The 21941-nt window shown below is 40.0% G+C and overlaps 3 protein-coding genes across 3 annotated transcripts; 1 reads left to right on the plus strand and 2 right to left on the minus strand.

Annotated features, from left to right (window-relative positions):
• Positions 1–494: 494 nt before the first annotated feature.
• Positions 495–13285, minus strand: LOC113012433 (microtubule-associated protein 1S-like). Its single transcript, XM_026152646.1, has 10 exons — positions 13081–13285; positions 11724–11819; positions 10358–10440; positions 8248–8385; positions 7021–7531; positions 6831–6917; positions 4068–6559; positions 3395–3536; positions 3051–3268; positions 495–2852 (listed from the first exon to the last, which is right to left on the minus strand). Exons 1-10 carry the CDS (start codon positions 13241–13243, stop codon positions 2697–2699), a joined length of 4086 nt encoding a protein of 1361 aa, XP_026008431.1. The 5' UTR covers positions 13244–13285; the 3' UTR covers positions 495–2696.
• Positions 13286–13574: 289 nt separating this feature from the next.
• LOC113012572 (cocaine- and amphetamine-regulated transcript protein-like) lies at positions 13575–21587 on the minus strand. The gene is made up of 4 exons (XM_026152855.1): positions 21117–21587; positions 14487–14832; positions 14233–14313; positions 13575–14026 (listed from the first exon to the last, which is right to left on the minus strand). Exons 2-4 carry the CDS (start codon positions 14634–14636, stop codon positions 13919–13921), a joined length of 339 nt encoding a protein of 112 aa, XP_026008640.1. The 5' UTR covers positions 14637–14832; positions 21117–21587; the 3' UTR covers positions 13575–13918.
• yju2 (YJU2 splicing factor homolog) lies at positions 16193–20095 on the plus strand. Its single transcript, XM_026152854.1, has 8 exons — positions 16193–16336; positions 16602–16702; positions 17557–17701; positions 17813–17947; positions 18032–18213; positions 18384–18534; positions 19396–19567; positions 19749–20095. Exons 1-8 carry the CDS (start codon positions 16313–16315, stop codon positions 19859–19861), a joined length of 1023 nt encoding a protein of 340 aa, XP_026008639.1. The 5' UTR covers positions 16193–16312; the 3' UTR covers positions 19862–20095.
• Positions 21588–21941: the final 354 nt, after the last annotated feature.

A 21941-nucleotide genomic window follows, 5' to 3' on the forward strand; every position in this document is an offset into this window, starting at 1 on the left:
AACTTTTTCCTTTGGACGTTGGCTGCTTTTCCTCTAAAAAACAACCTTGTAGGTTTACCCCTTCCCCAATAACAACCTCAGTCGTGATTCCCTGTCCTGTTTTGTTCCTGAAAGACAAGTCAGTGAAAACCAAATTCATTTTTAAACTCACTGACTTTTATGGCAACATATAGCAAAATCAGCAGAAATAAGAAACAGACTGCCTATACGAAAAGTGACCACACCGTACATTTACTGACTTAATTCAGGGGTTGTTACTATGTAATAAGATACTTTGGTTGATCTTGTGTTATGCAGTATGCTAAATTACAGTTCTTTGTCTCTTTTAATCAAAATTTTATAATCCTAAGTAGTTAACACCATCCAAAGCATTTCCAGAAATATAAAATTAATTAAAATGTAGCTACAATAAGCAAAAGTGGGTAATTTGTTCTATTGTGTTGTAAGATTATGATAATTTGATTCAACATCCACAGGGCAACTCTCAGCAGACCTTTGAATGGTGATGCACATTCTTTATTCATACATTGCTCACTGCCCTACAACCCACACATTTGACATTGTTATTGTATGTTCTTACAGACAATTACAAAGTGACACTTTCCCATTGCTCACAACACCTTGCTCTGCCCTGTCTCCCACAGTGCTTTGCTCTCTTGCTTCATGAATATCATGAATGAACAACAACATACAGTACATTTTTTTATACATGCAGGACACATACACATAGTTACAATTCACTTGCAGGTTCAAGTAGTCAATCGTTTAAAACCTCAAACTGGCGCCATTTTGCAGAAAAAAGGCAGTCATGAGTTGTTATAAATTAGCACTGGACATCATTGTAACATTATTGGGATGAGTGACGAGAAATAAATCATTTTTTTCTCAAGTATAATAAGAACTTATGACTAGTTTTTATAGCGTCTTTAAACAATTGAAAAAAAAACGTGGATTTAAAAAGCAAAATGGGTTGTTGTGTCTTTGTGATCATTTGCTTTGGTATTAATCAAACTCTGCATTCCACATGCACATTCATGTGACAGGAACAGAGAGCACTGATGATTTCTTACACATCCCTCCATGGATTCGTGGATATCTAGTCTGGGCTCAAGTAAAAGAAGGACCTGTCACTGTGACTACACCAGTTTTTATGATGTGCAGACGCAATAAAAAATCAACACTTACTATTGAGAGACTGCACTGACGGTACTTTGGACACATTTCCTTGTACTTTGCACTTCCCTTGCAATTTCTTTGGCCTTTTGTAACGTCTGTGCAATTGATTTAATTAGTTAAGATTTTTTTTTTTCAAGAACAATTTCCTTGAGGGTAGAGCTGCATTTAAATATTTACCTTCAAAAGTGATAAATTGCGCATTTCTGTGTAGCCAGATTGGATTTAATGTCTCAGTTATAATAATTATAATCTAGATATGCATTGAATATGTTCTTTATTTTCCCTTTGTTTTGTTTTGGCTTTTTTAAAACTATTTTCAAAATGAACAAGAAATAAAAATTTTAAATGAAAAGAATTTTGTCACTATATTAAACAAAGTGCCCTGTGTACTGTAGTCTACTTTATTAAAACTGTTCAGTATTAGGATGGAGTGGGGGGTTGGGTGCTTTCCACTGTTTAAATACAATCTGATTGTTAAGTAATTCTTATTTACACTCTGGCAAGCCTCTCTACAACAGACCGTGTGGTCATATCCACAATCCAAATACATATTAACAAGTCTGAGCCTCACACGCTTATGATCATAAGCATTTTAACTGATTACAATTGCAGGACTAATATTAATATCACGATTGCTGTAATGCTGTTAAATTTAATCTGGTACTCTAATCCCTTCTGGCAGATTTGCACACTCATTTTCAGTAATCTCAGAGTCAGTAATTGTCATTTTCAGTATTTCTGAGAGTCTGTTTGCTCAGCACAGTTGACACTGCCACCAATGTGGCGTAATACTTTTTTAAAGCAGTTAAAACACAAGCGCAGCAAACATCACATGTACTTACAGTGCTCAGAACAAAATGCTTTACCACTCAATATGAATATTTGTTGTTGGACTCTCATTGAGAAATGAATGATCAAATAAGTCTAATTAAAAGAAAAATAAACAAATGCACGGCTTTCATAATTAATAGTTTGCACACTTTCACCAGTTGCATGTAATATGGATAAATGTTGTTAGAAAGCTGTTAATGCTAAAAGCAGCAAAACGGGCCCAGGTACACAGCACAAACTACGATCACGTTTCAGTGCAAGCCTACACAAAGTGCCATTGACCCCGTGTACATTATTTTCAGTAATCTACAGCATCAGCTTTCATGTAAATCTACATTTATGCAGGCTGACATGCTTCTCTTGCAGCGAGTATGACCTCCTCTCCTGTTTTGCATAGGGTCATGGGTCAGTGAAGTCATGCATTACCCCCGGAGGGAAGAGATCTAAGGGCCCCTCGGTGCAACAACACCCTAAAGGAAGTGTTATACCAGGAAGAGTGAGGCAAAAGCCTCATATTGTTATCTACTCAGTCGTGAACGTGCAGAAAGAGTTGCACTTTTTTCCATAATATTTGTTTCTAACTTCCTATTCTGTCACTCCATCAGTCCTCAAGCTCTCTACCTTAATGTCACAGTTTAATTTAGCCCAGGTCCACCTTCCATCCTCCAGGCTGCAGATCCTAGTTTGTCTCAGAACTCTATTTTGCAGGCGGGGAAAGTTTCATCCTGCATGGCAACGGTGCTGTTAGATCCCAGGACAGTGATTCCTAGTTCACGCTGTTTGTCCAAGGTCTGCTGGTACCACTCCTGCATCGACACCGATTCGAAGGTAGGGATCACTGTTACCTGGAGAAATACAAAAGGCCGCCTTTAGCCATTCAGTAATAGCTGATGATTTTAGCATTTGGAGGGATCTACAGAGTGTGGTTTGGGATTCAGTAACAGCCCAATTTTCATGGAAATGATCTCTGTGATTGCATTTTACATTTTCTCATTTTGGGGGAAAAAACACTTACATAATAATCTACTGTATAATGTTTCTACCTGCATAGAGTCTGGCCATGATATCTTTCCATCCAGCAGAGCATCCAGGGTTTGCCTCATTAGTTCCTCCCGCTCCGGGCTGTCACCGCTGATGATGTAGCAAGAAGAGCGAACACACTTGAAGAAGTCCACACTCACTGTGGGAGAGGAGGCTCCAGAGGGGGTATAAGCCAGGTCCACATACACACTGACTTCCCCAGCAGAGGTAGCCTTAGAGCCTGTGGCCGAAAGGAGAGGAGAAATTACAGCCTAATAGCGCTCATACCGAGACACAACACTTAAATGTTGAAGTTGCCCTTAAATTACGCAGGGCAAGAGAAAAAATCCCACTTCACAGCTCATACCTGGACTGGACGAGGATTTTGCTGGTGCTGATCGAGTGCTGGTGGAGGGGGTACGAGCTAAAGAGACGCTTCCTTTTGTGACTCCACTTTGGCTCCCTGTCCTGCTTTTCCCTGAGCCTGATTTTTGGGAGGCCTCAATGACCTGATCACAAAAAAGATCAAATGTAATACAAAGTTCAGTGGTAGATTTTGTTTAAATAGATTATGATTTAGACAATTTTATGGCCCAAATTTTTAAAGTAATAATTAGGTTACGCTTTACAAATAAAAATAACATGAGTCAAAAGGTCCACTTTGAGTATTTTGATGGGTTTTATGAAGTAACAGAAAACATTTTGTATCATATCAAAATGTCAGATATGTTGAAGCAGCCATTCATATAATAATCATTTTTACTCTTATAAAATAAAGACACAGGCTTTAACCTGTGGCCAAAACCAGTTGCGCTGATAGTATAATTAATCTTTCATATATTTTCATAAATCACATATTTTGCCTTCAATCTAGCAGACGAGATAAATTCAGTAATTACTCGGACCTCTTTGTGTGACAACACAACAAAATAATTCAACCTGTCTTCAGCTTAGAAATACCACAATCCACCTGAAGCCACAATAAAGCTCATACATGATCTTAACACAGGCATGTGTTTCTGCTCACGAGACAAACTCACCCCTGCAAGTTTTTTTCCTCGCATGCCCGTGGCTTTTGCTCTCTTGCCATGAACATCTGAGTCAAACTGGGGAACTGGCATGGAGGCGTCAGGATGTGGAGGCAGAGGTGGACTGTCCCTGAGAGGTGCTGGAAGAGGGTCTGGCGGCAGAGCCTGATGGGTTAGGATGTTTTGTGGAGAATTAGAAGGCTCGCTACATGACTCATCCTCATCCGAGTCCAGAGCTCCGTCAGCAGTGGTGGACGGGCAGTCCTCAGTGCAGACAGGGGCGTTTGAGTCACTGGGTGACGTGTCCTTGGTGTTGTTATTGTTGTTGCCGTGATGATGCGGAGTAAAGGCTCCTCTGGAGGCCTCGCTGGTGCCTGAGCCGGAGTCGGGCTGTTTAAAATGTTTAAACTCACAGGGAGAAACCAAACACAGGTCTACATCATGACCTGAAGCCTCGAAATGAAGTGTGCTGGGAGCCAAAGGTCGTGCTGCCTCTGAACTCTGACCTAAAGATTTGAGAGGCTTCTTCATTTGTAAGGACATTCCTGCATAGTGGCTGCCATTGGAGTGAGAGTGATAAACGCTGTCATCGCCCTCTCTCTGGCTCCCAGTGGTTGGTCCCTGCTCAAAGGACATGGACAATGATTCATCTACCTCTGTGGACTGAGGTGAGCTCACCTCTGCTGGCATGGAGTGTGTAGTGGTGGTGGCAACAGAGGGAGACGGGTCTGAAGAAACTTCCTTAAGTGTCCCCAAAGGAAGAAAACTTAAATGCTTCTCTCTGGGATGTGTGGGGTTCTCTGGAGTGCTTTTAGGATGGCATAGCTGCCCCTCACTTTGCCTGGATGACCCATTTGGCTGGTTAACATCAGCAGAATCTAGGCTACCCTGGGCTTGTAGCCGGCTAAGAGCAGACCTGTTGCACCAAACATCGTCTGGGGACAAACAGTAAGGAGTGTGGCCTGCGCTGTTGGGCCGTGAGTCGGGGGACGCTGGTTCTACGGTCTCCTCGTCGGGGCTGACAGGAGCCTGGTTCTCTGGAGAGGATCGCGAGGGTGGACTATATTTCAAAGCCCCATCAAGAAGCGTGTACTCAGTTGGAGTTAAGTCTAACTGGACTGTACGCTCATTCTTTGGTGCCTTGTTCAAAGGAGATGGAAATCCTACAACCTTTGCAGGTTTTGTAGCATTTCCAGGCTGGTCTACAAGGCTTTTCTGCAAGTCTGTATCAGCTCTCTCACCACTTCCAGGCATATGTTGCACTCCATTATCACCACTCCCTCCACTACCTGCTGCTTTTTCTACTGATCTGTCAGCTGTTTCATTACAAGTGTCTTCTTGGCTCAGGCCTCCTAGGCTCTTTTCATTTTCTGGATCACTGCTTTTCTGCTTATCTACCGTTTCCACCTGTGCCTCTTCTCGTTCGATTTCCTCCCTCAGCTTAAGAAAATCAGCTGTCATATCTTCAGGGGTAGACATTTTGGAGCCACAGGGATTTTCCTCGGGGTCCATTTTTTTATTTTCCTGCTCAGTAACAGTGCACTCTGGATCAAGGATTTCTGGCACAGCTCTAGTGTCAGATTTGGCTGAGTCATTATTTGGCAGTGCACTGTTGACATGCAGCTTCTTGCTATCATTTGCTTCCTTTCCTGGTAGCTTTTTTGCTTTCTTCTCTCCTATTTTAGAGTCATTCTTTGCTTCTTTTTTGAGCTTCATTTTATTTTCGTTCTTTAATTTGGAGGGAACACCATCCTTCTTGCTCTGACTGTTCTTTCTAGCTATGCTCCCTTCTTTGTTGTCAGTCTTCTCCTCTTTTTTCCCATCCTTTCCTCCTCCTTTTTTGGAAGTATTCTTCTCTGCTGCTTTATCCTTTATGCCTGTCTCTTTTATTTTGGTTTTATCAGTCTCCATCATGCCAGTTCCATTTAATGCTTTTCCTTTTTCCTTTGAAGACACATCCTTACCATCTCCACGCTCTTTCCTTTGTTTGTGTGTTCCCTCCTTTCCTTGTGACTTGACACTGTCCTGGCTCTCTGTCCTCTTGGTCTTTTTCTCTTCTCCTAGTTTCTCTAAGTCTCCCATTGTCACTGTGGGTTTCTGGAGAAAGGCCAGCCCCTTTAGCTTTTCCAGCCCCTGCAGCAGCTTTGCCTGTGGGGTAATGCCAGGGAAAAGCACCCTGACCACCTTCTCTTGAGGACACGCTGGATGCCACACAAGCAGAGCACACACAGAGGTGAGGGCGGTGAGAGGGAGAGTTTGGGATTTAGATGCTGATGATACTCCATCGGGCCAATTTTGCATGAATGTCTGGTATTCCTGGTTGTTTTTGCCTGGGTTTAGTATGTATAAATCCAGCTGTCCCACTCCCATCTTTTGGAAAAGGGTTAAGGGCTCAAAGGGGACTCCTTGCGGTCGAAACATTGGTTGCGGTCTGATGTCTAAATTCTTTAACAGCTGTAGGGTTAGAGCAGCCTGCTGGGTGCTCTTCAGTACATTGTCCACACCTGACAGGAGAATAATGATAACTTGTATAACCAATCAGTCATATCATTGTTTTTAGCAGTTAAAAATGTCATGAGATAACATGCACAAGTAGATGTTGTTGGTGCTTGAACATTACACTGATTGCTCAGTGCAAAACAAAACAGAAAGTAAATAAATGAACAAATGATATTAATATAAATGCATTTATCAGAAAAATGATTGATAGCTGATATTAACAGTTTGGTTATTTTTTCAATTTTTACTCTATTGTTGTTTTATTGCAGCACTCACAGGGCTGTTGTTCCACCTGCAACCTGCTGGGGGCATTAAAGAACACAACCCCAAGCTCTGGAGAGATGAGCTTCTTACACGAGTCCTCTGTGGAGCAGTATAAAGAAAGAAAGAGAGCCACAATGTGTTATTTCAGAAAATGAAACAAATAAAGAGAGCATAATTTACTCATTATCCCCTGTTATGCTACCTATGACGTCAGTTCTCAGCTCCTGCTCAGCCACCTTCCTCTCCAGGAAGGAGACGACACCAGGGAGGTTCTCTGTCCCGACATGCGTCAACAAAACAGCATCAACTCTGTCGAGGTGGCGGACCAGCTTCCAGAAGCAGGCCTGAGAGTCCGAGCCTCCGTCCACCAGCACCGTAAACCCGTTAACGGCAAAGAAGGCACAATCACCACGGCCAGCAGGGAATACGTAACAGCAGGGGCGGGACAGCTTGAGGAAACCCACAGTGGTAGGAGGCGGCAGCAGGTCAAAGGGGGAAGAAGGACAAATGGTGCAAGAGATGAGTGACGTGAATTTCCCCAGAGCTTCCATCGCAGGCAGCACCTCTGGGGGATTGATGCAGAGACTGAAAGGACCTTGCAGGGGCTGGTTTTCCACAAGAGTCTTTCTCCACTGGCCAATGTTGGGACAACTGAGGGTCAGATGGATCCTGCTGGGTGGAAGTGAGGAGGCAGAGCTCTCCTGGTCAAAAGACTGAAGAGAGACAAGTTCCCAGCATTATATATACAATTTTTAATTTTATCCTTCACAATTTACAGTAAAGTCGCTCAAAGCTATATCTTAGTCATGTCAGTGGATAGCGCCTCACATTTATTAAACAGGCAAATTTATGGGATGGTCATTTTAAATGCTGATCATATTATGTGATTATGATTTTTATAAAAAATGAGAAGATACTAAATACTGGTTGGGATCTTTATAAACTCTCAATATCAGGATCATCCTCAATAATACATTACAGCCCCGTTTTTAAAGCATCATTTGGATGTTAGGTCAAACTTCACTGTTGTGAGAACTTGATGTTTACCCTTCACTGCAAATTTTAAGAGTTTTGCACTATTTATTAAAAGATCATTTTTCAAGACCACAGTCCAGGAACTCTTAACAATTTTCTGACCCTGAAACTGAAAGAATGATCAGTAATATGAGAAGATAATCATTAGTCACTGCTCTGAATTAAGCCTGGATTTGTAGGTGGTAATAAAGGTTTACTTTAAAACTGTACTATTGTTACATGTATAATTTTAAAACCTCTGTGTGTGCTTGAAAACATGATGCTTGTTTTTAAGCGTGTACTCTTAACATATTCTGATATTGTCTATATGCAGTGTTCCGGTCATTTGGGCTTCAAGGTGTGGCAAGTTTGTGCATTCAGAATTATAATTGCAACTTTGTGGTTAGGTGTATACCTGTTCTGTTAAGATTTGTTTCAGTTGGTATGGTGAAAACAGTCCTCTGTTAAAAAGCACGTCTCCGCTTTCCTCCTCACTCAGGCCAGCCAAGATCAGCAGCTTATGAGCCGATTCTCTGGACAGGAACGCAAACACCTGACCAGGGAACAGAAATGGAAAAAAATCAGGCCTAATCGAAAGTCAACAGAAAAGCAGTGAAGATAAATGTAAAAATATAGATGGAGAAAAATCAAAGAATAGTAAACAGTACTGTGAAAATGCATGAAATACTCTTAGGCAGGCTTTCTTGTAATTTCTTTAAGAAATGTTCTGCAAGTATCTTGAAAGAAATTCAAATCACCTGGTTAGTGCAAAAAAAAAAAACCAAAAACCAGTATTTTATGAATATCAAGTTGTCTTAACTTTGGTATTATTTGTAGGTTTGACTAAAGAAATTGGAACAAATGTTGTGTTTTATAACAGACTGCTAGTAATGAAGTGCCTGAAGACACAATTTAAAATAGGCTCTTTTCTATATTGTCTGTTATGTATTTACACCAAACCGGTTCATGTCTTGAATTAGATGTTGTTTTATGCTTGAATGATTCATAAATCAGCATTAAATAGCTTAAAAAGATCTTCTGAAATGCTCAGGTACAAGGATGGACCAAAAATGAGTGAAAAGGCAATGTCAATGTCAAAAAGACAAACTGTATAAGAGCTTCAGAAATCCTGGAGAACTATTGCTCAAGACTACTTTTTTTTTTAAACTATAAGACAGTTTGGTTCCTTGGAAGCAAATTATAAAGAAATGAAGGGTCTCTCAAGACATTTGCACAGCTCTGTACATCAAATGTCACACATGTCACAAAGATGTCACACCCTTGTTTAGCTGTTTTGTGATTACATTCCAGGATTACTCCATAACAAAGTAAATGAGTAGCTACAGGCCTCATTTTTACCATGCAAAAAAATGTGTATATTGAGTATAGACCAATCAGCCACCACATTTAAAACGCTGATAGTGTTTATCACTGATCATCTAAATGCAGCACAATGTTGTGAATTGAAATCTTGGATTTGAATTTGTTGCCACTTTGAATTCTTTGTACTTTTTTTAACTTTATGCACAATCTACTACATGGTTATTTTTATTTTTGGAGTCTTGCGTTCAGGTCACAATCGTGCAAAAACATAACAAAGGTAACATGTCTGTGCCCCGATATGACAGAGCTGTTATATTAGGTTAGGTTCCTCTGAAGGCACATGCATAACTGCACAATGGTCTTCATCAGTGTGCAGTTATGACTTCGGTCAGTTTGAAATTTAGAGCAAAACGTAAATGCACCGCAAAAAATATTCAACAGATTTTCAGAAATGCAGTATATTATCATAATAGCCAGGTATTTCTCAATATGATGGAGAGGCAAACTTTTGTGCATGGAAGAAAATGTAATTGATTGAGCCCCAACATCCCCTCTCTGGTCTGTGTTAGGCCAGAAATAGTCAATAACAGCCACGGCCAGACAGCCGGGGAAATGTTCCAAAACCAGTGAACTGCCACATGGCCCTTTTATCTACTGACTGGTGTGCAAACGTGTTGGACTGTCTGTGCTTCCACATGACAAATTGTGTGCTAATTGGATTCTGGCAGTGATGATTTGAGTTAATTGTGTTTTAGAGCATGCCGGTGCTTTTGATATGAACACGAGGTGACATACGAGGTTAGCGTTTTTCACAGAAAGCTCAACAAATCTGGATCCCACGTAAAAACAGGGGAATAGTGTTTAAAGTTTGGGGGAAGAGGGTGAGTGTTTTGGTATATTGCACCTTGCTTTGAGATGTTGCCTATTATACATATTATACTACATACAGTAGCCCAGTTATAGTGTGGAAGTATTTGAGATAATAATGTTGTAATTTTGCATAGTTATTCAAGGCATCTACAGCCTAATGAAAATAATGTACATGTATAAATTCCTGTTGCACCTGCTTAAACATAGTGATGGCAATAAAACAACAATTCATACATTTGGGAAATTATTATATTCAACTTATTTCTGAATAACTGAATCATTTTAACACAGCATCATTTTGTCAGCTGCCACCCGAGGATTTATCCCCTCACCTCTGAATGAACCTGGTCCTGAGATGGACTGATCACCACCTGAGTGTCCAACACTCTGGTACAGTGACGTAGACACTTATGCCCTGAAGAGGCAGAGAGAAAAATAAGAAGAGATATAAAGAGAAGGACAAACAGACAGCCACAGGGATGCAAACAAGAGGGAGATAAGCCGACAGGTCCGAGCATTGAGTGACAGACTGGAAGCAAATAGGAGAAGAGCTCAAAGAGGAGAAAGTGAACTGGGCTAATCGGACGGGTGATTGACTCACTGGGTGAAAAAGAGAAAGTAAGAAAAGTGGAACAGCTGAGTCAGAAGGATTGTCTGAGGAAGAGATGCCAAGTTTCCTCAATCTGAGAAGGACATCCAGTCTGAGAGGCTGGACTGGGTGAACAGCTAAGAATACAGAGGCGTACTTAGCCGACTGGAATTTCATGACCCAAATATGAACAAATGTTTCTCAGTCTTTTTACACAAAGGGAAACAGAAAGGGCTATTTTCCCTACATGACATTTTGCATAATTCAACCAAACATTTAAAATTCTGGGAGAATATGTCTTTTCCTTTCCTTGACAATAATTAGACATATATCTCTGTTTCTGTACACTAAAAAATGAAACTACAAACACCATCTGGCTAACTTAGCTTAGCATAAAGACTGGAAATGGGAAAATGACTAATATTTCTGTAACACATGTAAAAATTAGAAAATAGCATCACATATCACATAGCATGTGAAGGCTGGGAGCAGTGACTTCCTGGAGTCTCCACTGGTGGTTAATGTAAAACCTCAACATGCTGATTCACCACTCTGGTAAATGTGAGGGCTCAGGAGGCAGGATTGTTAGTATTATTAGTATTATAGCCAGATACATAGTTTTGACACTGAATGCAAGTGAGTGCTATTGATTGTTGTCTAACTTTTGGACAAGAAATTAAATAAATGCATGCCTCACACTATTCATTTCTGTAGTCGATCTTATTATGGAAGCTATACTACAGTGCAGGCAACCTCTCTGGATAGACAAATGTCTGCTCTTGACCATTTTCATCACTTCACTTTACACGGATCAGCTGTGACACAACTGTTTAATTCTTTTTGTCTGTCTTTTTTCCTGTGCTCAGCTGTCCTTAATTGCCAACCATACAGAGAGAACGAGAGGTGGCAAAACTTGGCTGCAGGTTTCTATTGTTTTCTGTGTCGTGGGCCCACCCATGCTCAACAATCGCCCTGTCTGGCTGCTTGTCCACTTTCCTTCCTTCCTTCCTTAGTGACCCCAGATTGGCTGAGCTGAAATATTGCTATGGCAATGGGAGTTTCCCCAGTAGGGCCAAAGAGTTTGGCAAGAAAGATGACTTAAATCTTACCTGCACTCTTGAAAGATGCCGTGTGATGGGAGAGGAATTCTTGGAGGTAGAGGTTCAGGTTACAGGATTTTAAGTCCACATCCCATGACCGAATACCTGACAGCAAGAAAGTTAGAGGCTATACTGTCACATGGTGCAATGTGATAAAAGCCTACACATGTCCAAGTATTCGCAAAATATTAAAACTGGCTGTTATAATCGTAGCTATCCCATAGTATATTTTATTTCAATATTTAATGCATTCAACCAAATCTGCTCTCTCTTTTTAACATAGTACAACGAGTATCATTGTATCTTGCAATCTGTCATATAAACACGATAAAGAGTCTGTAGCATTTACTTTCAGCTAATTATACACATTAAATACAGAATGTACCATCTTATATTGTACATGTAAATGTATTTTCTGTTTTTAGCTGACAAGTGAGGAGAATTTGAGGTTTTTCTTTGAAACACGTGACAGTCAGCTGAATGTGGTTGGCTTTTAGACTGCTAAAGACACATGATGAAGACTGAAAAACTGGAGGACACTATAGCAGATGATTTTCCCAATCTGTAGGACAAACAGTTGTTAAATTATTATTTTTATGATTAACCGATGAAGAAATAATCTTTAGCTACAGATGTACATTCAAAAAACTGGGCTGTTTGTTCAGTTCATGAAAAGTTGATGACATTTTTGAAGTACATAGCTTTCACCAGAGTGTAATGAAATGTTAATTGGCCCAGTTAGCTACAGTGCAGGAATATGAGTCAGTCTGTTTTTCTATCTGTGTCTGTCCTCGTGGTTTCTCTTCAATTTCCCTATCTATCCTGTTTTACATGAACTGTCTGCTACACATGCTGGCTTCCATAAAATGTCTACAGCTGCAAAACAGCAAAGCAATAAAACATAGACTGTAATGGATCGTTATGAGTACGCACTGTCTGGTCTGCAGCATCCACAATTACAGCTGTGCATAAATGCACAAAGGTTAATGGGACATCGCTTACAAGTGGCTGTGTGTGGACTGAAAATCCCCGGCGCAACATTTCCCTCAAAGCTTGTCCTTACATAACTAAAAACTAAAACTGAGGCGAAAGGCAAAGCACCCACTCCAGACAGCTTTTAATTATAATGTGTCCGGAGGGATGAGGGGGTGATGCTGATGGTGGAGTGTCGCCAGATGACGCATCCTCGGTCAGTACGGTGGGGAAAAATTGCATAAAAAAAACTGCAGTGTGCTCAGTATATCACCGCAAGTGATGATTTGGGCAAGAAGAACTTGCAGGAAGCTGTTTTTTTTGTAATACAATTGTATAGGAAAAAGCAAAATGGCATACAGCAGCTATTGGACGCGGGCTGAAATAAACCTACCTCGCTCTATCTCCCTGCTGATGTGTTCCGTCTGCCTGAGGCGAGCGGTCCGTCCGATTATGATGAGCAGGGAGTATTTATGGAGGCAAAAGTCGAGGTTTGCGGTAGCGGCGCGCTTCGGCTCCTCCTGGACCTCCCTCTCCAGCACCCGGCTGGACGCCATGTTGGAAAATTGCGCTTCTATGTGATGTCATTGAAAAAGCCTGACAGCGCCTTTTATTACAGGGATGACAGCTGCTGTGCTGGAATTCAGCCGCGCATCAGTGAATGGGCAGGAAGAGGCTGAATTATTGATCACACGTGGCAAAGGGATCAATATCTATTTTTATTAATCGCCGATCCCATTGTAAATTACTTCCATGTATATTTTATAATATCCCATGCAATATTATTACCGCAAAGGTGCAGCAGTAACACTCTACAGACCCTTGAATTCAAGTTCATTTATTGGTATTTTCATCTTACAAATCTATTTATAAACTAACTGTGCGGTATTTCCAACAATCAGGGGAAAAGAAATAAATATAGTAAAATATTATGACCAAAAAAAGTCTTCCACAAGATGCCGCAATGATTAACACAATGATGTGACACAATAATTAACACGGACGAGAGAAATAAAAATTAAAACGACAGACTCACAAAAACTCTTATTCATAACAGTCAATGTTTATAAAGGCAAAAAAAAAAAGTCACATTCTACAGCATTTTATTTTCTATCACAAATGTATTGAACAGTAGAAGCAGACCTTCCTGTCATTTCTCACATTCATCTTTTTTTATCAGCCCTGAACTCTTTCGTTATTTCTTGTACTTCTGTTATCTTTTTTTTTCCTCATCACAAACATTTCAGAACATAGAAGTTACAAGTAGTCCCCCGTGGACAGCTACACAGCGTGCCAATACGCGCGCCTTTACGCACGGCGCACGGCTCCCCTGCGTCACACTGAAAGGGTAACATAAAATTAGTACACTGTAGACAAAACATTGTAAATTTTTTGCGATTTATAGAATTTAAAAATCTTGATTAGATAAAAACAAACGTCTAAAAATCCTCATTTTTTTCTGACTGTTGTAAATTCAGAGAATCTTAAATAAGAAAATGAAATCTAACAGGTTTCGTGCTGTTTTATTTCTCATTTGTCTGCTTACCGAAGGTAACCATCCATGCTTTTTCTCCAAGGGCATCTCTTTGCTCCTCAGCTTCTCCAGAACTTCTTGCAATGCGTCAATCTGCACAGGGGGGGATAAAAAGTCATATTATCAAAAAACGTTTACTATGGACTTTGTTTTTAAGAAAATTGTTGTTCAAATAATTTAAATACCCTAAATACAGAAAAAAAATCAACATCCTTCTTTATACAAATTAAATCGACTTAACCCACATCCCCAACAAAAGCTCTCACCAAGTCTTTCTCTTGTTGAGTTTTCAGGGTGAAATCCAGTGAGCGCGTCTCCAGTGAGGAGTCCTCTGCGCGAACGAGGTACAGGTAGGCGTAGCAGCAGGCGACCGCGAGGAGGAGAGTCCGCGCACTGACCATTGTGTTCAGACACATAAAGGAGGAGTCCTTCTCTTCAGCGGGTGGAGCTCTTTTCCAGTAGACAAACGCTTCTTTGGAGTGTTGAGGATGGATGTCTTTTGTCCACAGAAACTGTCTTTATAGGCTCTTTGCAAGTGCTGCTGACATCAGCCAGTCTTTGAAATATTCATGGAAACTTTGACATGGATGACACTGCTCGGCACCTTTGCATCTTTAACAGGAAGCGATAAGAGAAGATGAAAGCCAAACGTCGATGTGAGACATTAAAATTTGTGAAAGTGATGATGATACCAAAGAGTAATTAAACTCCTTTATCTAAAACTTTTTATCCCAGTCTTCCAATCAATTTCAGTTAACTGATCCCATTGAATTCCCAACAAATCACATTTTTTTCCACCTGTTTCTGTGGCCTTTTTGGTTAATCACATATCTGACTCACTGATGCGTCACATTGATGTGTCAGAATCAGAGTGAGAAATCAAGTAAAACAGCTAATCTGCATTTTGATTGCACAGTTATCGAAATAATAAAACAACAAAAAAAAGACAACAACAGAATTGTTTCCAATTTTTGAAAGTGGTGTTTTGCAAAGCCCTGATAATTTCACTGAAAAATACAATTTACTGCGTAAAATGCACAACAAGGAATCCACTGGGGAGATTTTATGACTTGCATTTGACACTATAAATTACAGATTACCAATGAAAAGGTTAGGAATTTACAATATTAGCCTAATGGGATAGCACACTCGTGGCCACAGTTATCTTGATGATAAGGGTCAGTATGTGCAAACAAAATATCTGTTTTGGTGTAATTTAACTTTTTTCTTTCAAGTTTGCTATTGGTGAAGTCTAATAAATGTGCTCTCATTCAGAAAGTAGACCCTAAAAGGGTAGTTCTAAAAATTTAATGCTTCCATCTATACATGGTGTTGTCTCATTTTAATTCAATTCTTTGTCTTTAAAAAATAGTAATAATAGCAGAAACAAAAGTCCTTAATCTTAAAGTCAAACTTTATTCATATCTTATTCTTATTTAACGATCTGCCCTTCTGATGTCACTGCTGTTCTGCAAAGTTTAAATCAGACAGGCTGACCAACACAGAGACCAATATGTAATCAAGATACAATTTCCTTTTGTAGGAATAACCTTAACCCTCCCCTTACCCTCCCAAGAGTAATGGGAATGAATATGTGAGGCTGTCAGGCTTCTGTTTACACACCAAACCATATTACTGACCCCCATATCACTGACAAATCGTTTTACGCCATTTACCATGCTGGTCATGATCCCTTTCACTATGTTGGAAAAAAAAAAGACAAAGCAGACAGCACCTGAGGGCCCTGTTCAATATATAAAGCTTATATGAGTCATTCAGGTAGAATGGCAGCAAAGGATAAAGGGATTTGGGGGGTTTGAAGGAGAGAACTGTAAAAATCCAAGTAATTCAAGTCGTTATACATGTATTTCCCTTGACAATGATTTTTTTTATAATAAATGTATTCAATATCCATTGTTAAAATATTTTGTTGTTGCTGTTGTTTCTCACTTTTACCGCGCGGGGGCGAGCGCAATTTGGAGGAGGGAAGCAATTGAACAAGCAACCGGAAGCTTATCTTGCAGTTTACAAGAGGTGTTGCGACTTTCCAGCGTTTTTTTTCTGTACGTTTGGGTAACAGCAACAGTAAAAAATGTCCGAAAGAAAAGTATTGAATGTAAGTATATGAACTCTAAAACTGGTACTTCACTGCTGTTATTAAAATACTATAGGACCAGAGCAGGTTGGCGTTAGCATTGAAGCTAAGTGTGGCGTTTTTTATAGTTTCTGTTTAATTTAACTAAAAGCTGGTAGGTAGCGTTGCTTTTTCAACTACTGTTACTACGATAGTGTGTATCAAGACTATATTGTAATAAAATTAGACATTATTAGTCTAATGGCTACAAGTTTGTAAGCTAACCTATGTGTTTTGCTATCCACAGAAATACTACCCTCCGGATTTCGATCCGTCCAAAATCCCGAAGCTAAAGCTCCCCAAAGATCGTCAGTATGTGGTCAGATTGATGGCTCCATTTAATATGAGGTATGCTTGTCTTACCCACGTATATCTAAGAAGTTGTTTCCTGGTTACACTTCTGAAGTTTAACTTTCTTACAATGAAATGCAGCTAATGTTGTAAAGGATGCTGTTATGAATACACAACCAAACAACATGCGAGAAGGCGAACAAAAACGCCCCCTGGAGCGTTATGAATGGACTGGTACCAACAGTTGTGGTCAGACATATACACTCATCATAGGCATGACTGTCATGGTAATTCTGGGCTTTTAATGAACATGCAAAACAATCTTTAGATCACATTCACCCACTCAGACACAGCCACTGTAGTAACCTGGGACCTCATGACTGTTTGCATACTTCGGTTCACATCAGTTTCAGAGATTTAACAAATAGGATTTTAAACAGTGGGATGTGTTTAAAAAAGTAACATCTACTCTTTTTAATAACTCTGGTAAATGACCTTCATCCAGCACATAATAATAATCTTTTAACATTTTTTGCAGTTTCAGAAAAAATGAGCGTATATCATGCTCTTGGAATGACTATATGACACAAACATTGTATTTTTCAAGTTGTTGGAGAAGGTAGAGCTGTTTTAGAGCTTTCTTTCCAAATAGAGACTTCCAGGTCCAGTTTATTCATGGCCTTAACATATATATTTCTGCTTTTTAGTGACTTAAGCGTACAGTGTTAAGGTTATTTCTAACTGTCAAAGCAGGAATCTTGGTTGGTTTGGTTTATATGAATGTAAGTCTATTCATTAGATATATGGCTTATTTGCAGTAAAACAGGGTTGCTGCTCACTTATAGGACCTTTTTTTGGCTTCTCTAAATTACTCCTGTCACTACAGTGTCATCATTTCTTCTACTTTGCAGGTGTAAAACATGCGGTGAGTACATTTACAAGGGGAAGAAGTTCAATGCACGCAAAGAGACCGTTCAGAATGAGACCTACATGGGACTGCCTATCTTTCGTTTCTACATCAAATGTACCCGCTGTCTTGCTGAAATTACATTTAAGGTAAGTGTGAATGATCTGATCATCGAAGTTGCAAGAGATATCTCAGAGATATCACTTATATTGGGCATAAAATACCCGTTGACAATGCTATATCTTATGATGACGTCATAGACTGACCCAGAGAACACAGACTACGCCATGGAGCATGGCGCAACGCGGAACTTCCAGGCAGAGAAACTCATTGAGGAGGAGGAGAAGAGAATCCAGCAGGAGAGGGAAGAAGAGGAACTGAACAACCCCATGAAGGTTAGTGTTTTAAAAGTCATCCTCTGTTCTTACTTAAATTGGCACATGAAACACAGAATGAATGGTTTCCCAATCCTCGACCAGGTGCTGGAGAACCGCACAAAGGATTCAAAGTTAGAGATGGAGGTTTTGGAGAACCTGCAGGAGTTGAAGGAGCTGAATCAGAGACAGGCTCTGGTGGACTTTGAGGGAATGATCGACCAGTACAGAGAGATGGAGAAGAGGGAGCGGGAACGGGAGAAAGAGGAGGATGAGCGTGAAATGAAGTGAGTTGTGCATGCTCAGAAAAATTGTCTGATTTTTTTTTTTAATTTTTTTTTTTGAACAATCTCAAGCATGTTTCATATTTAATTGAAAATGTTTTTTGCTATAATATCTAATACATAGCTAGATGTATATGTGGAAATTTAAAATTACACTGTGCTTTGTTCAACAGGGAGATGTTGGATCGTGCTCTCGTGAAAAGACTCAGAGAGTCTGACTCTGATTCAGAAACAGAAGAAGAGAGCAGCAGCAAACAGTCAAACAAGTCCAGCTCAGACAAACCAACAGACATCCTCACTGCTGACAAACCAACAGAGGCAGAGGTCTGTATAGCCACCCACATGTGACATATCTAAATATCTGTCAAGATTATTTAGTCATAATCCTCAAGGTTTCAGTGACTGCCTCTTCATTTTCCTGTTTTACCTCCAATGTTTCAAAGTTTGAATAAAGAACTATGATTTTCATTTTATAATTTAGAGTCTGGAGATCAATATATTGAGCTGGGTTTTCATAAACCCAGTCACCTAACACAGACCTCTCATGACACATGTGAACGTGATCCAGAAATATGGCCATCTTCTGTGGCCCAAACCTAGCTTAAAATTGACTGAGGCAAAGTGAAAAGCAATAATGCTGAAAAGGTTTTCGAGTGAGCAACATATTCTTCCATCCAGACCATGTCTTTCTGGGAGAGCTTTGCATATTTCAGCAAGACAATGCTGCATCTATTACAACAGCATGGCATTGTAGTAGAAAAGTCCAGGTGCTGAGCTGGGCTGCCTGCATTCATCAGTGGAAAACATCTGCACAGTCATGAAATGAAAAATATGCCAAAGACTGCTGAGCAGCTAGAATCTCTTATCAGACGAGAATGAGAGAAAATTCCTCTCCTAAAAGTCCATCAGCTGGTTGCTAACAAACTATTGTTAAAGACGAGGTGATACTACACAGTGGTTTTCAGTTTAAATGTTAAATATGATGTTCTGTTTTCATTTACATACTTTCTCAGCTTCTTTGGAAGAGGGTTTATATGTAAGGTTGTGGCAGTTAAGGCCAGTGACTTTCACAATGCTCATTGTCTTTAAATACAGAATTCCACAATCACAATGTACTTAATGAGAATTTTCTATGTGTTGCTGACCGAAAAGCTTTGGGCTGTGTTTTCCTCATCCTTTCTACAGGGAGCTTCAGCTGGAGGAGCAAAGAAGGCCAAGGTGGAGAGCTGGGAGAGGAGTGTCGGGACGCTGGGTGGTAAAGGAGCATTAGGTTCACTGATTGTCCGAAAGAAACCAGTAATGACTGTGAGCAAACCCAGTTCAGTAACGGAAACTGCTGCTCCTATCTCACAGACAGGTAACACATCGTTATCCTGCACACTTTGGCCTCTTTTATTTGAAGTCTCTGGCATTTTGTACTTGACTTTTGTTTTTCTCTCACCAAACTATGTCCTTCGTGTTGGTACTTGTTCACATCTTTAATCAAAAGTTAGCTTTTTCTTCATTGTAAGATAGTCTTTGTTTGTCTTGTTTTTCAGATTCAAAGCCAGCGACGACAGACGCTTCTAAACCCGTCACCACACAAAATGGGTCATCATCCCTCAGCCTGTTGGGGGCGTATTCAGACAGTGACAGCAATGACAGCGAATGAGAACAAGATGACTCAAGTGACTGACATACAACTATATGTATTGTGCAGAAAGGAATACAGTGCTTAAGCCCTGTTTGTAATGCTGTACAGATATTGAAATCTCATATAAATCAGCTTAAGGATTCCCCCCCCCCCGTTCTTTAAATCCAGTCAGATCCACAGAAAAATGGGTCTGTTTGTCCTGTGACTATACCACCTGTATATTTTAATGTTTATTAAAATGTCTGTACTGTTTGTATGTAGCATTTTTTTTTAACTCCGTGTCTTAAAAGCATATTATAATGCTGGTGTTTCCAAGCCAGCAGAGAAACATATGTGCAACATATTGGGTTATTTCTCAGCTTGTCCTTGGTCTTGAGGTCCATGCCCTAAACGCACCACCAAAGAGCCATCCAGGTCCAGGAGGGGGCATCCTAATCTAGTCTCCAAACCAATTCAACGGACGTCTTTCATTGTGGAACAGTAGAAGTTCTGCTCTTGTAAATGAACAAGCTCCCCACCTTGCCTCAAAGGGAGAGCCCAGACACCCTTCAAAGGAAGCTCATTTCAACATTTGACCACAAAGCCAAGATAAGTCAGTAAATCAGTAATCCAAATTCATTTGTGTAGTTTTTTTCCCCCCCCTCCTTAGACAGGATTAACTGGATTTAACTTTCATTTCATATACATAAGCTGGCTCCACCTCAGGCAGCCAGCATTATTAAAAATCAAAATGCATAATGTAGTCTAACTCAGAGCCCAGAATAAATTAAGTAGTTGTGGAATTGTTCCAGGGTGGAATTATTGTACAGCATCTTTAATGATTTTTGTTAAACAAAGTTGCACCTTAGCCATACTTCTCTGCTAGCCATCAACAAGCTTCTGGCAAGATATTTGATCACTGTTTTTGGTAGAATTAGTGCAGTGAATTTTGTTGATTTCCTCACACCAACCCCGCTTTTAAGCATAGTTCACAAATTTCCAGCGGGACTGAGGTTTACTTTGGGAAGGCCGTTCCAGAAGCTTAATTTTAGCCTGCTTTTTCCGTTCCCATAGGACTGTTGTCCTATGGGAAAGCTAGACCCAACTGTGTCTAGCTTTTGAGTTGAGGTGAAGTAGAAGAATGTGGAGGTAGGCCTAGTTCTTTGCACTTTGTGAAATGAACTAGTTCAACTGACAGCAAAACAGCTCCAGAGAATGAACCACCATCATTTACATTTGGTACCCTACAGTGTTTTTATATTTGAAAGTCTCACCTCTGCTCCTCCAAACATACCTCTTGTAATTGTGGCCAAATCGGTCAGACTTTCTCTTGCCTGACAATCCATTTTTTTCTCCAGAAGGCATTTGACTTGTTCATGTGGTCAGCGTCACATTTCAGTCAAGCTTGAAGGTGTTGATTTTGGAGTAGCTGCGTCTTTCAGCACCCTCTCCGTCTACAGATATGTAAAACTGTCTTCACTGTGGACCGTGACACTGTGTTTCAACAGTTTCCAGTTCATGGCAGGCATGAGCCCAGGTGCTTCTTGGGTTGTTTCTAACATCTTAACCAATTTTTTTCTCATCTGAGGATGACAATTTTGGTCTTCCTCCAGTCCTTGGCGATTACGTACAGCTGTTTGAAGTGAAATCTTGGAATATGCAGTTATTTTGAAGTGGTTCCGAAATACCTTTGCCTCTTCTATGTAATTTTCTTTCTTATTTTCACTGAGTTCCTTGGACTTTTCTATTGTTATGAGAATTGGTCAATCCAATGTGTGCTGTCAAATAAATCCTTTATATGCTGGCAAAGAGAAACTACCAGATGTAGTCAATTGTGATTACCAATGAGAACTTAATAGGCCATGGCCAGTTACTAGATGCTGTAGAACCTTCAAACACCACTTATTAAAATACATGGTGAGTGCATTTATATATTTAAGGCTGTATGTCTATTTTTGATCCAGTGTGGATTAGAAAAAGCAAAAATAGATTAAAAATTTTCACCCAATTTTTGTTTTTAAAAATAATTAAAGTTGTATGCAGTACAATCATTTAAAGCCCAATTCAAATGTCAAAGATAATCTAAAATTTAGCATATGTGAACAATGTAGAAGGTTAA

The sequence above is a fragment of the Astatotilapia calliptera genome, chromosome 19 (genome assembly GCF_900246225.1).
Source record: "Astatotilapia calliptera chromosome 19, fAstCal1.2, whole genome shotgun sequence".
Taxonomy (NCBI): domain Eukaryota; kingdom Metazoa; phylum Chordata; class Actinopteri; order Cichliformes; family Cichlidae; genus Astatotilapia; species Astatotilapia calliptera.